The following is a 12,570-nucleotide window of genomic DNA, read 5'->3' as shown; positions in this document are numbered from 1 at the left end:
AAAAAAAAAAATCGACTCAACCAAAAAAAAGTTTCAAACAAAAAATTAGTGACTTCAATCAAAAAAAAAAATCTTTAAATAAATTGTTTCGTAAAAAAATATTTTTATGGTTAAAAAGTTTTTAAGATGTTTTTTTGTTTGACATTATTTTTTTGATTGAATACGACTTTTTTTTTGTTTGACATGATTTTTTTTTTGATTGAGTACTCCTTTTTTTGTTTGACATGATTTTTTTTTTGATTGAATACTCCTTTTTTTGTTTGACATGATTTTTTTTTTGATTGAATAATTGTGAAACAAATCTAACTCCATACATCTCAGAACATTTAACCGGTTCTCCTGAAACCAGGGAAGTGCTCTTCAACAGTGTGTTTAGGGTCATTGTCCTGCTGGAAGGTGGACCCAAACAAAACCTCAAATCTCTGACAGACTCGAAGTGTCTCTAAGGACTCTCTGTATTTTGCACTATCCATCTGACCAGTTTCTCAGTCTCTACTGCTGAAAATTATCCCCACAACATGACGCTCCCACCACCATGCTTCACTGTGGGGGTGGTGTGGTGATCATGTCTTGGCAGGTTTGTTGGGTAGGAATCATTTTCCTAATGGATTTAGATGTAATGGGTTTGCAGTATTTTTTAGAACCCAAACCTGTTCCGCTCTTCTCCAAAGGTTTGTGTCTGATCTGCGTGCAGAGTTCCTTGGTCTTCACGTTGTCTCTTGCTTGGTTGTAGCCCATACTACTAGGTGTCAGAACAGACATATATAAATACTGAAATCATTTGACAGATTGCCCACAGATAAATCATTTATGAGACTTCTGAAAGTAACAGCTGGCCTTCAAAGCAAAGAGGGTGAATGCGCCACTTTTTGGTTTTATCATTTTTAGAATTGTTTAAAAGTTGTTGCACCTGTCCACCCAAGTTCTAGAAACTCCAGGTGGCTTAATCTTCAGTTAGTGCCTGACTTGAATTAAAGTTCTGGTTCCTTTTTGTCCATCCGAAGCCACCTGGGTTCTGCTACTGGCTGCAGAACCGTCGTTCTTCTTAGAGACGCCCTGCACTGATGGCACAAACAACATGGACTGACACGTCCTGCTGCACCACTGAGCCAGACATGGAGTTACTGTGAAAGTTCGTTTTTTTTTATATTTAGCAATTAACAGAAGATCAATTTGTTGGTAGCCTTTTGATTTCCAGGAACAGAATTCTTCTTTAGGTTTTAGAGTTTGTCTATTTACATAACAAAGGGACAAGTTGTAGCATTAGACTTGATGATCTATTTGGTCTGTGAATGTAAAAATGAACCCGATTTCACTGATAAAACATTTATTTACAGATATTTTAGAATACTACTTCTCTACATCAATGTGTACATGTTCAGATTGAAAAAAACAAACCTGTATATACAGCGGCCTCTAAAAGTTACACTTTCAAACTGACACGAAAACACTGGGGTGAGGACTTAACTCAAGTGCTGTTTGACTTTACTGATTCTTTCAATTTGTTGATAAAAATCTCACTATTGAACAGCAACAGTCTCTGCAGGTGATCATCTGTACACAACATCGGCCTGCATTAAAGTGAGTAACTTGAAAGTAAATCCAAAAAAAAGGAAACTGAAACTAGCTTCATTCAGTCTCTTACTGGAACTGTGTAAACTTTGGTTAATTCTTAAAATCCAGAAAAGCCACTTGAAGGAATTCAAGGAACTGGAAAGCAGCATGTATGTCTGAGAACCTGAATGAGCCTGACGAGCCCACCTGGTGGCAGCAGACCTTCCATCGGGAAACAAAGAGATGTACAGAACATGGAGGTGCATATAAAAAAAAGACTGGTCGCCCGATGTGGTTTCAAAAGAAATCAGCAAAAAGAAGGCATTTAAAAGTATTGTTGTATTAAACTACATCTGGAACAGAGAACGGCACCAAACCTCGGAAATGCTCTGATCTGTGTCCACTCATCTGGGAAGGTAAATGAAGTTTTCATCAGGTCTCTTCAGTAGTAAACTGTACAGAATGTGCTCCTTTTGGCCCCAATGATTAACATCTGTTTGACCTTGGGCTGATGCTCCTTTGGACCCGTGCCTCCTCACCCACAGAGGGTGAGACTCACCCCTCAACCCCTCATATTCACTACAGTCCAGAAGGAAGATTAAAGAAAGATCTGTAGATTTTAGTTACACAAAACATTCATTTCAGATGTGAAGTTAACATGTTGCCACTTATCAGGGAAAAAAACTCTCTCTCAAGAAGACGGGGGCTGCTTGGATGTGGTGAGGGCAGGCTCAAAGACTGTCCGGGCGGGGCTCTGGTGGGACAGTCACTGAGGGGTTCCAGCAGCAGCAGGCACCGGCGTGCTCATGGCGTTGGTGGCAGCCGACAGCACTGGCGAGCCGGTGAGAGGCCCCAGGGCAGTGGAGGCTGGCAGGGCAGAGATACCTGAGGACGAGAGGACGAGAGACCAGAGACCGTTCAGTCTGCGTTTATAAACCCACTCAAAGCTCGGACCCAGGCTTTCATTTCAGTCCGGCAATAAAGTAACACGAGCAGACTTTGCTTGACAATTTATCATTACGAGTTCTTAGTGTTTCATTTCCCTCCTTACACTTTGATTTAATGGACAACAGAATAACAGAAGCTCTTCAGTGTCGCAGGAAAATCTCTAACAACCAAGACGACTTTCCGGTTTTAAAGTACCTGAATACTACTACTTCATTAAGACTCATTTTGCCAGAATGGGTCACATATGATGAGCTAAAAATGTCCTTACTGTGTTCAACAAAATCACATTGGACCCACCCCCCACCCCATCTCTTGCTAATTTTGTCTTATCGTGCAACACACAGCTTCCAAAGTTCACAGCTTGCTTATCCAGACTGAGATGTACATTTTGGTGTATTAATCCAAGGATTTAATTCAAAGCTGAGCAACAATGTACAAGATAAAAACATTTTACAGAAAAGTAATAAGCGTGCTTCAATCCTTATGCACTGGCACCCTTTATACTAATAATACAGCATTTTCCGCACAATAGGGCACACTGGATTATAAGACGCACTGTCAATGAATGACCCATTTTCAAACTTTAGTCATATATAAAGCGGAACAGACTATAAGGTGCAATAAGCAAAACAAAACAACCCCGTCTTTTATACTGCACCGACGTAAGCCTCAAGTATAAACGCCTCCACTGCGCGCCGTGCTCTAAGCCCTGCGTGACTATAACTGAGCCTTAATGCTGCCAGCGGTGCAGCTTTGTAGTTTACCAAAGTTGTACTGAAACATTATGACTTCTTACATATATAAGGTGCTCCGGATTATAAGGCGCACTGTTGTTTTTTGAGAAAATTGAAGGCTTTTAAGTGCGCCTTATAGTCGGGAAAATACGGTAATATTAATAATAAATTTTGATTTTCAGACCTAAAGTTAAGCCAACAAGGACCTCAGACAACATGGTGCCTCTTTTGGCCCAATTCCACCATAAAAACAGAAAAGAGACCTGATGAACACATTTATAAGTGATGCTGCTGGTTCAGCCTGCATTCTTTCATTCAATAAAATTAAAAATGTTGAAAAGAAACAGGCGATGGTAAAAGTTCTCACCAGTGATCATGTTGGCTGTGGTAACAGCTGGGTTCCCACTCGGCAGGTTGGCTGAGCCTGCCAAGCGAGACTGCTCTTTCACAATAGAGACTGTATGAACAAGAACAAAAAATAAACGATTAGTTTTCACATTCACTGCTATCATTTCAGAGCAAAAATGAGCAGAGCTTACAGAAGTAAGGATGATCCATGGCCTCGCGGGCAGTCAGGCGAGCCTGGTGGTCGTAGCGTAGGAGCTTATCGAGGAAATCCAGAGCCTCAGGACTGACCAGGTGCTGGTTCTCACTGTGGACAAACCGCTCCCACCGTTTACGAGAATGCCTGAGGACGAGAATAAAGATTTCATGAAACAAACATTGGACTGTGCACCAAATGGGATAGCTTAAAAAGTCCATGTAACATCATGTTCTGGTGCTAGAAGGCCCACAAATCTGGACAGAAATAACATAAATCACAAGGGATTTTTTCACTGTTTCAAAGCGGAGCAGTCATTTTAAAATGCACTGATGCTGGGGGCCTTTTTTTGTACGCTACAGTTTCACAACAGAGCGCAGGCTTACGAAGTTGTAGCCGATTTTTACAGAAATCAAATTGTTTTTAAAAAAAGTTCTAACAGGAACATGACAAACTGATGGTTAGCTGCTCATTGCAGCAGGAGTACAGGATGGCTCCCCTCATCCACCAATGAAGGCCAACCAAGCTGCAGGAGAGGACACACGGACTGGGACGATGTCCTGCAGGGTGGAGACCCACCAAACACACACGTGAAAGGACACGGAGTAGCTGCCTAAACCTACTCATTGACACCACTGGGGTGATAGGTAGGATTTTCTATGTCTCTATTGCCTTTTCTGGTTCTGTGGGGTTCTGTGGTTCACGGCTGCGGCTCTATCACTGTCTGGAGTCTGAATGCTGGTGGTTAAAGCTGCAGCTGGCAGCTCTTTGCTCCCAGGCCAGTGGTTACAGCCGCAGACACCAGGATATTACTGTTTTGAACGATCACAATTTAAAAGTAGAAATATGTGAAAATGACACTGGTTGCAATAAAGAGTTTTGGAGTCCTTGGACTTGATGAAGAGCCATACAAGTGCAGGCCATATACCATTTCCCATATGCCCTTTAAAGTGAGGTTTTTCTTTATTCAGGAGTTAAAAGAGAAAGCAACCAAGAAAACTGGAGGTTGTGGTGAGACTCTAGTTTAAGGTTGGGATGTAAAGACTAGACCAGATCAGGAAATATATCTAACATAGTTTTAGTTGTGGTGAGAGATGCTTGGTTTTAGGACAGAGGATTGTGCTGTAATGACAGCCTCAGTGCTATAAACTAAATGTTACATTCTCTGTGCCCCTCGATGGCAGAAATACGTCAGCAGTTTGAAAGAAGCACCACACAGGAGTAAAAACCAGTGAGCGTGACATGAAGGTGGGTGAGTATGAGGGGCTTAGTGAAGGTTCATGTTTTCAAGACAAGCAGACAGAACAGAGGAAGCAATGAATGTGACCAAATAACTAAATTGTAAAAACCAGAGGAAGAAGACAGCAACAATGTAGGACCTAATGACTGATTCTGAACTAAATGAAATCCAGCACAACCAATATCATATCAGCGCAGGAACAACTCCTACCTTCCCAGGATGTCGTTGAAGCGAGGCTCCAGCTCAATGCTGTATTTATCAATGTAGTCATAGAGGTCTTCTGTCCCCAGAACCTTTGCTATTCTCACCAACTGTGAGACGATGACCAGCACAGACAGACATGAGAGTTAGAGGAAACACAGGGGGCTGGTTTCACTAAACAAGAGACGCTAACCAATGAGAATCATTATTCCATGCAACAACACTGAAATATGAACATAAGACACAAACAGAAGAAGAGACAACTGTGTGTGTGTGTGTACCTGATCGTAGTTGTCGTGCCCATGGAAAAATGGCTCTTTCCTGAAGATCATGCTGGCCAACATACAACCTAAACTCCACATATCCAGGCTGTAGTCATACATCTGAGACACAAACAGTGGAGTTAAACAAACTGACATCTACTGAGACACTTTCAATAAAAATTACACTGGAGGAAAAAAACAAGTCCCTCTCTATATATACTAACAGCTGAGATGAAGACAATTATTCTACTACTACTACATAAAACCCTCAAAAAGATGTTTTCCCCCTGATCTAGGTCTCAAAGCTGATGCAACAGTGGCTGACAGCTCTGTGAGAGAACTGAGGATAACTAATGAAAAGTGGACACTGTTTTCTACAAACACTTTGTTGCACACTTTCTTTTGCAAGTGTCAGATACACGCTTTCATACTGTAGCAAAACAAAGAAAACTTCAGTTATAGAATGCATACACAAGGGTTCCACACGCCTGCAATGACTGCAGCCATTTTAAGATTAAATGTGCCTCCAGAACATTTCAAAGACATTCAAAGTTTCTGTGAAATGAGAGCGTGGACGTGCGACTCAGGAGAGGACAGCGAGAACCCCCGCCAACGTGAATGTCTGATTAATGAGAGGCTTTTAATGATTTACCTCAACTGTTCTTTTTCCAGTGGGGAATGATTATACAGCATGAATCAGTGTTAAAAACAAGCCCCCCCCCACACACACACACACACACACACACACACACAGCCGTACCTGATAGTCCACCAGCAGCTCGGGTCCTTTGAAGTACCGAGAAGCAACTCTGACGTTGTACTCCTGTCCTGGGTGGTAAAACTCTGCTAGGCCCCAGTCGATCAGGCGTAACTACACACAAACACAACACAGTGACATTAAGTCATTTATTGCCCAACACTGGATTCTAACAACCGAGACGCAGCCAACGTGTTCTCTCTGACCTTACGGTGCTCATGATCAATCATCACATTATGTGGCTTCACATCTCGATGCATGATCCCCATGCTGTGGCAGTAGTCCAGCGCCTGCAGACAACAAACAAAGTCCTGATGACCGACACGTAGCGCAGGTCCTACGAGAGTGAACTCTGACAAACATGTGATGGGTGATCTGTCCATCTTGGAGGAAAAGCAAAGAAAACTCACCTTGAGGATCTCATACATGTAGAACCGAATGTCGAAGTCTGTCAGTGTCTGGTAAAGTTGCTAAAGAACAGAATTATGTCAGTAAGAAAGCTACACACACATCTATAGCAGCCACAACAATCACTGAGGACAAATGTGTTGTTCAGGATAAAAACAGTGTCCGAGTTCTAGCCATTTTTGTGCTTCCTACGGTCAACTGACCGTGGCAGCCATCTTGAACTGGGTTGTCTCTACAAGTGCATTTGTAGACATACACCTAATGATTACTTTCTGAAATTTTCATTCAATCTGTCCAGTGGTTCATAAGATATTTAACTTTTAAAATAGAAATGCAAGGTCATTTGTGTTCAGAGTACAACTTGGGGATGAGTCTCCACCACATCAAATATCTGTAAATCTGACAGCATTCCAACATTTTCTGTATTTTCTAAGGTTGCTTGGCTGCGGTGGCCTTCTTGAAAGAAGCAGACTTCAAAACTTAAATCAGTTGTTGAAATACATCTGATTACTTTCAGAAAGGTTAATTAAAATGTGTCCAGTGCGAGATGAGATATTTTGCTAACCACAGACTAATGAATACATGCACACAAAAAACATGCTCACTCTTTTGCCTTTAAACTGGAAAAAAATAATAATAATGGGTTCTTACCTTAAAGTCTGTGTTATTCACATGCTCAAAGACCAGGGCAGGTGTACGGGACTGAAAGAGATCAATGTTATTGGTTGAATATGCTGCAGTCCGAACACTGACGTCTGATTGGTCTAAACCTGACACCTGACTGAACTACGCTGAGGCCAAGTCCCAACACGCTGAACTCCATTCAGCTCCTGCTCACACAGAAAGAGTGGCGAGAGACTGTTGCGGCCATTTCACCATCTCAGACCCTAAAGGCATAGTTCAGATATTTTGAAGTGGGGTTCTGTGAGAAGGTTATAAAAAATATCTCACCTCTCACCCTCTTGAACAACCTCAGTTTGAAAACTGAACACAGCTAAGACCAAAGTGCATCGCTGCCGTCTTGAAACGGCTCCAATGTCAAACGTTTCATTGCTAACCAATCAAACACTCTTTTACAAACCTCTACATTGTCATCAATTTTGCATTAGTTATTTACATGAAAATCTGTAGTTATTTACAAGTGCACATAGCAGCAGCGAGCTGTAGCACTTCCTGTGCAGCCTGGGGGTACTTCCTGCAGGAACACCACCATATTTCTGCAGTGTGGAACTGGTGGTGATGAAAATAACTTTGAGCCGTTTCAAGCTGGCAGCGATCCACTCTGGGCTCTGCTCCATCCAGGCAGACTTAAACTCTTTCTCCAAACTGAGATTGTTCAAAAAGCTATCTACAACACCTTAGATATTGTGAAAAAAAACCCAGACAGGACTGAGAATGAGTTGTAATTTGCTGCAGTCATATCACAGAGAGGAGGCAAACAGCCCCGTGGTGCAGTTTTATGGGACTTAGCTTCTTACGCATCATTTACCAACACAGCAACATTTTGTTTGGTTGACTAATCTCTGCTGGGGGTCAGGGGCTCCTACAGCAGGGCTCTCCCCACGGTTTGAAAATCAAGAAGAAGAAAAATATTTAAGTTGATTACTTTTGTCCATTTCTGTTTTTTATGTTATATAACATTATGTATTCAAAACATAAAGAACCATCAGGCCCAGAAACCCGTCACGGTCGGACACAAGTCCTGCGCTTATCCTTTTTGGTTTTTGACTCTTTGTTACAAAAGGCAAATTTTTAAATTCTTCAATACTGTTTGCCCAATAACTCATGTAATAAGAAAAAAAGCAGAGATTTGGATTCTTTCTCCACAGGTTTGCTTCAATAACTGATGAAGACGATGTGTTCAGTGTGAGTTTTGCTTTGAATTGGAGTACAGTATCATCATGTGCCTGATTTGTCAATCGAAAATGTATGTAAACAAAGATATGAGGCACACAGAAGTGAGGCTGTAAATAAATACTAAAATGACGATCAATATTAAAATTTAGTACCTATAAATAATCTGTGGAGTTAATTGATGGCAGCAGACATTGGTCATGTCAAAAGTGTCAAAACTACTAAATGTTTCCGTCATACTGTTCCTACGGTTAAAATGATTTAAATAGAGACAAAGTGGGGCTTTTCTCTGATCTGGTCACATGAAGCACCAAGCAGAACACCCCCTCTCCTACGTGTTGCTGAGATGTGTAGAAAATAAATGAATAAATACATATTACAAAAAAAAGAAGCTGATTCAGGCTTACCAAACACCCAACTAATTAATTACCAATGTCTGCATGTCAGGGTCTCAGCAGGTTCTTTGACAAGAGACCTCAGGCCAGGACACCAGACTGGCCGCCTCGGTGGGATTTCTGACTGAACCGTGGAGGCAAAGGGGGGCAGACACCTCTGTGCTGCGAAGCAAGGCAGTAACAGAGCTGAAACCATCCACAGGTGGAAAGATAGGCTGGCTTTACAGCTCATTGATGCAATGAAGTGATGGCTAATGGTCAATGCGACCACCGGACATTAAACGAATGATGTATTTTTGGAAGATCAATGATGATCTACAGCAAGTTCGCATTTAGTTTAAAAACTGTGATGAGGTACGCTTTCTGTGACCACCCGTCCCCAGGATTTCAAACCAAAAGCAACATAGTACAGATTCATTTTGGAGGAGAACTCTCCATTATTTTGTATTACTTACTAAACTTCCTCCTCTTTATACTGAACATGAAAAAAAGAAAGTTTATAAAACGTTATGACAAAGACGTCCGGCACACATTTAATGCGTAGAACAAAGAGTTCTGCTCGGCACCTTTTTCAGCTCTGCGACGCTCACTTTGCCTCTGAAAGCTGATTTTAAACAGTGTCAACAGATTCACCTGTGTTCTGTCACTCTCCTAAGTTATAGTTGAGCTTTAACATTCAACTAGAAATACATTTACTTAGTAATATTACATGTCGGCCCATTTCTACTACACAATCTTCTGTGTACAACTGCTATAAACTAGCAGCTGAATTTAAATGAAGGCATTCAAAGAAACACTATTGCTTTATTTGGATACAGTAATACTATGGTACTGCTCAAACTCAGTAAGGATAAATTCTTATACTGTAACTAACAAGTTAATCTTTGTTGTTATAGTAACACTTAAAAAAAACTGATTGATTTTTTCTTATTTCCCATCTCATCATTATTGTGTTATGTTGCACTGTTGTAGGGAGAGCCCCAACACATTAATACTGTAAAACTACATGTATAAGCATCTAGCTATTATTACCAGAGTACTTACAAACACATAAGTCCCAAGACCAAGAGAAATCAACAAGCTGACACAGGTGGAAGGATGGCAACGCTATCGGTACAGCAGTCAGATTTCAGAACTTTCAAGTTAAAATGTCTAATTTCAATCCAAAGAACTCAAAGAAATATTCAACAAAGTCAACGGTCTTGCAAAGAATACTTACTACGGGGTCTTTTACAATGTCGATGAGGGAGATTATGTTGGGACCTCCACGCAGATTTTCCAAAATCTTGATCTCACGCTTGATTTTCTTCTTCTTTACAGGCTAAAGGAAAAAGGATAAAACAATATTAGACAGATGACACTGAATCATTTAATGAGGGGTCACGTCATGGTGTAGACGTACCTTGAGGATCTTAACCACCACCTTCTCGTTATTGGTGATGTTAATTGCCTCGAAGACTTCACTGTACTTCCCACGTCCTAACTTACGCACCAGCTGAAAGTCATCCTGGTTTCTTTCAGGAAGAAATCAGAAACATTATCTGACAGGCAGAACGAGACAACCGATGCCATGAACAGATCTCAAAGATATTTACCCCCATTCAACTACGTGGGACTCGTAGTCCCAGTACTCCCTCGGCCGGTGAGTGTTGACCTCCGTGTACACTCGTGCCCGGCTTGGCACGGGTCCTGACATGTCGGACAGCTTGGCAGAGATGGTGGGAGATCCGACCGCAGGAGATGGTTTGATGGGAGGGTGAGAGTGACAGGAGAGAAAGGAAAGGCAGGGGGGGGTGATTAGGGGTTTGCCTGAGGACGGGGGGAAGGGGAGGGGGAAGGGACCCCAGAGGGATCGTGGGATGGCTGGAGAAAAAGGGAAAGAAATTTCAAAATAAGAAACTTTATTTCTGACGTAGTCTCCAAAGATGATTATCACAGTCCACAGCTTTATATTTTAATTCATTCGGCCCTTCCTGAATCCAAACATCAACTTCTTTATGCTTTTGTTTAATAAAATACAGACTACAGCTTTAGTTTATACAGTAAATTGAAGCCTTCCTGTGCAGAAGCAGAAAGAATGATCAGTTAAAACAGTGTTATCTTGTGGTGAGACTGAATGTAATTCTTCATAATTAATGACAAATCTAACAAGTTTAAAGACAAACCTCAGGTTCTTTAAAGACAAGAAAGACAAACATATTGTTCCAACAGCTGTAGGAAATTCAATACGTCTGATATCTAAATATTTCTGATTTCACAGAAACAATGTGTTCAGCTTTAAAGAATGACAGGTAGATAATTTGAATAAAAAGCTGTCAGTAGTTTTAAAGCATCTCTTTTTATTCTCAATTATAACCTTATTTGTCTGACAATAAAACAGAAAAATAAGTAAAGATCAATTTCAGTAGAAATGTGTAAGAAGATGCAGAAGAGATGAGTAACAAAGTGCAGATATGATGAACACGTCTGGACTTTTTCTGCAGAATTTATCCGCGGCTTCTTCTTCAAACTCTATCTTTACATATCATTAAAGACGTTTTAAAAGTGGACCAGTCAAGTGTAAAACAAACAAATAAACACGTTTAACCTAGATAAACCCCTAAAACTTAACTTTCCCAAGTTCTCAGCAGCAGTTAAGGACTGATAGTTTGTCGTTAATGAACGTAACGTGACCACACGACGCTCCGCGTCTGGAAGCTCGCCACACATCAACCCTCATGTGTTCACACATTTATTCATCCACTGAGTCGAGTCTTTACGTCTTCCCACGGGTCAATCGGGAGCTTCATGTAGATGTTTCACTCGTCTGAAACGGTTTTTTATTTTATCAGCAGCTGAGATATTGGCTCCGAGCGGGCCCTAGATGCTAGCTTGTTAAACTATTGGCGCCTCACACAGATTTCCATATGAAAACATTCCGGTCGAATAAACAACATGTAGCCGATATTTACCCCCTTAGTTAATCCGAAGAATGAAATCCTTCCCAACTAGCTGTGGAGCCAGCAGTCCTCGCCACCGTCCGTCTCCAATGTGCCCGGACCTCGGTGTGATTTCTGCTGTATCAGAGACAATATGGCCGACCAGTAATAGGCCGAAACCCGCTACGGCAGCCGAGGAGGGACACGCGTCTGTAAACTTCCACTACAGGCTGGAGGTCCACACAGCTATGTGACATTTGTGTGGAGCTCTTCTTATAAAGATAAATCAGATTAATCTAAGCAGTTTAAAACCAAATCAAACAAGGAATTATGAAAAAAATGGATAAATTAAATCGTTTGAGATTTTTATTGAAAATAAGGAATATCATATTTGGTTTAGTATCACTTGGATGAACTCACGTCTCCAGCTAAACAAGTGAAGGGTAGAGGAGGATGAGGAGGGACCCATGCAGCACCAGAACCCCCTTCTCTTCTTCTTTTTCTCTTTCTCTGACATTTGTTCCTGTTTTTCTTGCGATGGCATCAGATTTTTCTCTTCGTCTTCCTTTCGTTTCGGACCGGTTGGAGTTTTTTTCCTGCGTTTCTTCTTTTTCTCCTGCTTCGGTTGAGTCTCTGGCTCCAAATCATTTCTCTCTTTGTCCACTTCTTGCTTTTCTTCCTCCATCTGTTTCTTCTTCTCTCCATCATTTCTTCCCCTCTCCTCCTCAGAGTTTCTGTTTTCTTTCTCCAGTTCTTC

At 41.3% G+C, this 12,570-nt stretch overlaps 1 protein-coding gene across 1 annotated transcript; it reads right to left on the bottom strand.

The window, feature by feature from the left end:
• Positions 1–1,310: 1,310 nt before the first annotated feature.
• On the bottom strand, positions 1,311–12,001 carry LOC108251201 (casein kinase II subunit alpha). Its single transcript, XM_017441395.3, has 13 exons — positions 11,847–12,001; positions 10,491–10,758; positions 10,298–10,409; positions 10,115–10,216; positions 7,298–7,348; positions 6,649–6,708; positions 6,445–6,528; positions 6,242–6,352; positions 5,500–5,601; positions 5,228–5,328; positions 3,776–3,924; positions 3,604–3,693; positions 1,311–2,439 (listed from the first exon to the last, which is right to left on the bottom strand). Exons 2-13 carry the CDS (start codon positions 10,589–10,591, stop codon positions 2,321–2,323), a joined length of 1,182 nt encoding a protein of 393 aa, XP_017296884.1. The 5' UTR covers positions 10,592–10,758; positions 11,847–12,001; the 3' UTR covers positions 1,311–2,320.
• Positions 12,002–12,570: the final 569 nt, after the last annotated feature.

Source organism: Kryptolebias marmoratus, linkage group LG4 (genome assembly GCF_001649575.2).
Source record: "Kryptolebias marmoratus isolate JLee-2015 linkage group LG4, ASM164957v2, whole genome shotgun sequence".
Taxonomy (NCBI): Eukaryota; Metazoa; Chordata; class Actinopteri; order Cyprinodontiformes; family Rivulidae; genus Kryptolebias; species Kryptolebias marmoratus.
The sequence above is the reverse complement of the archived record's forward strand: the minus strand, read 5'-3'. Positions and strand labels throughout refer to the sequence as shown.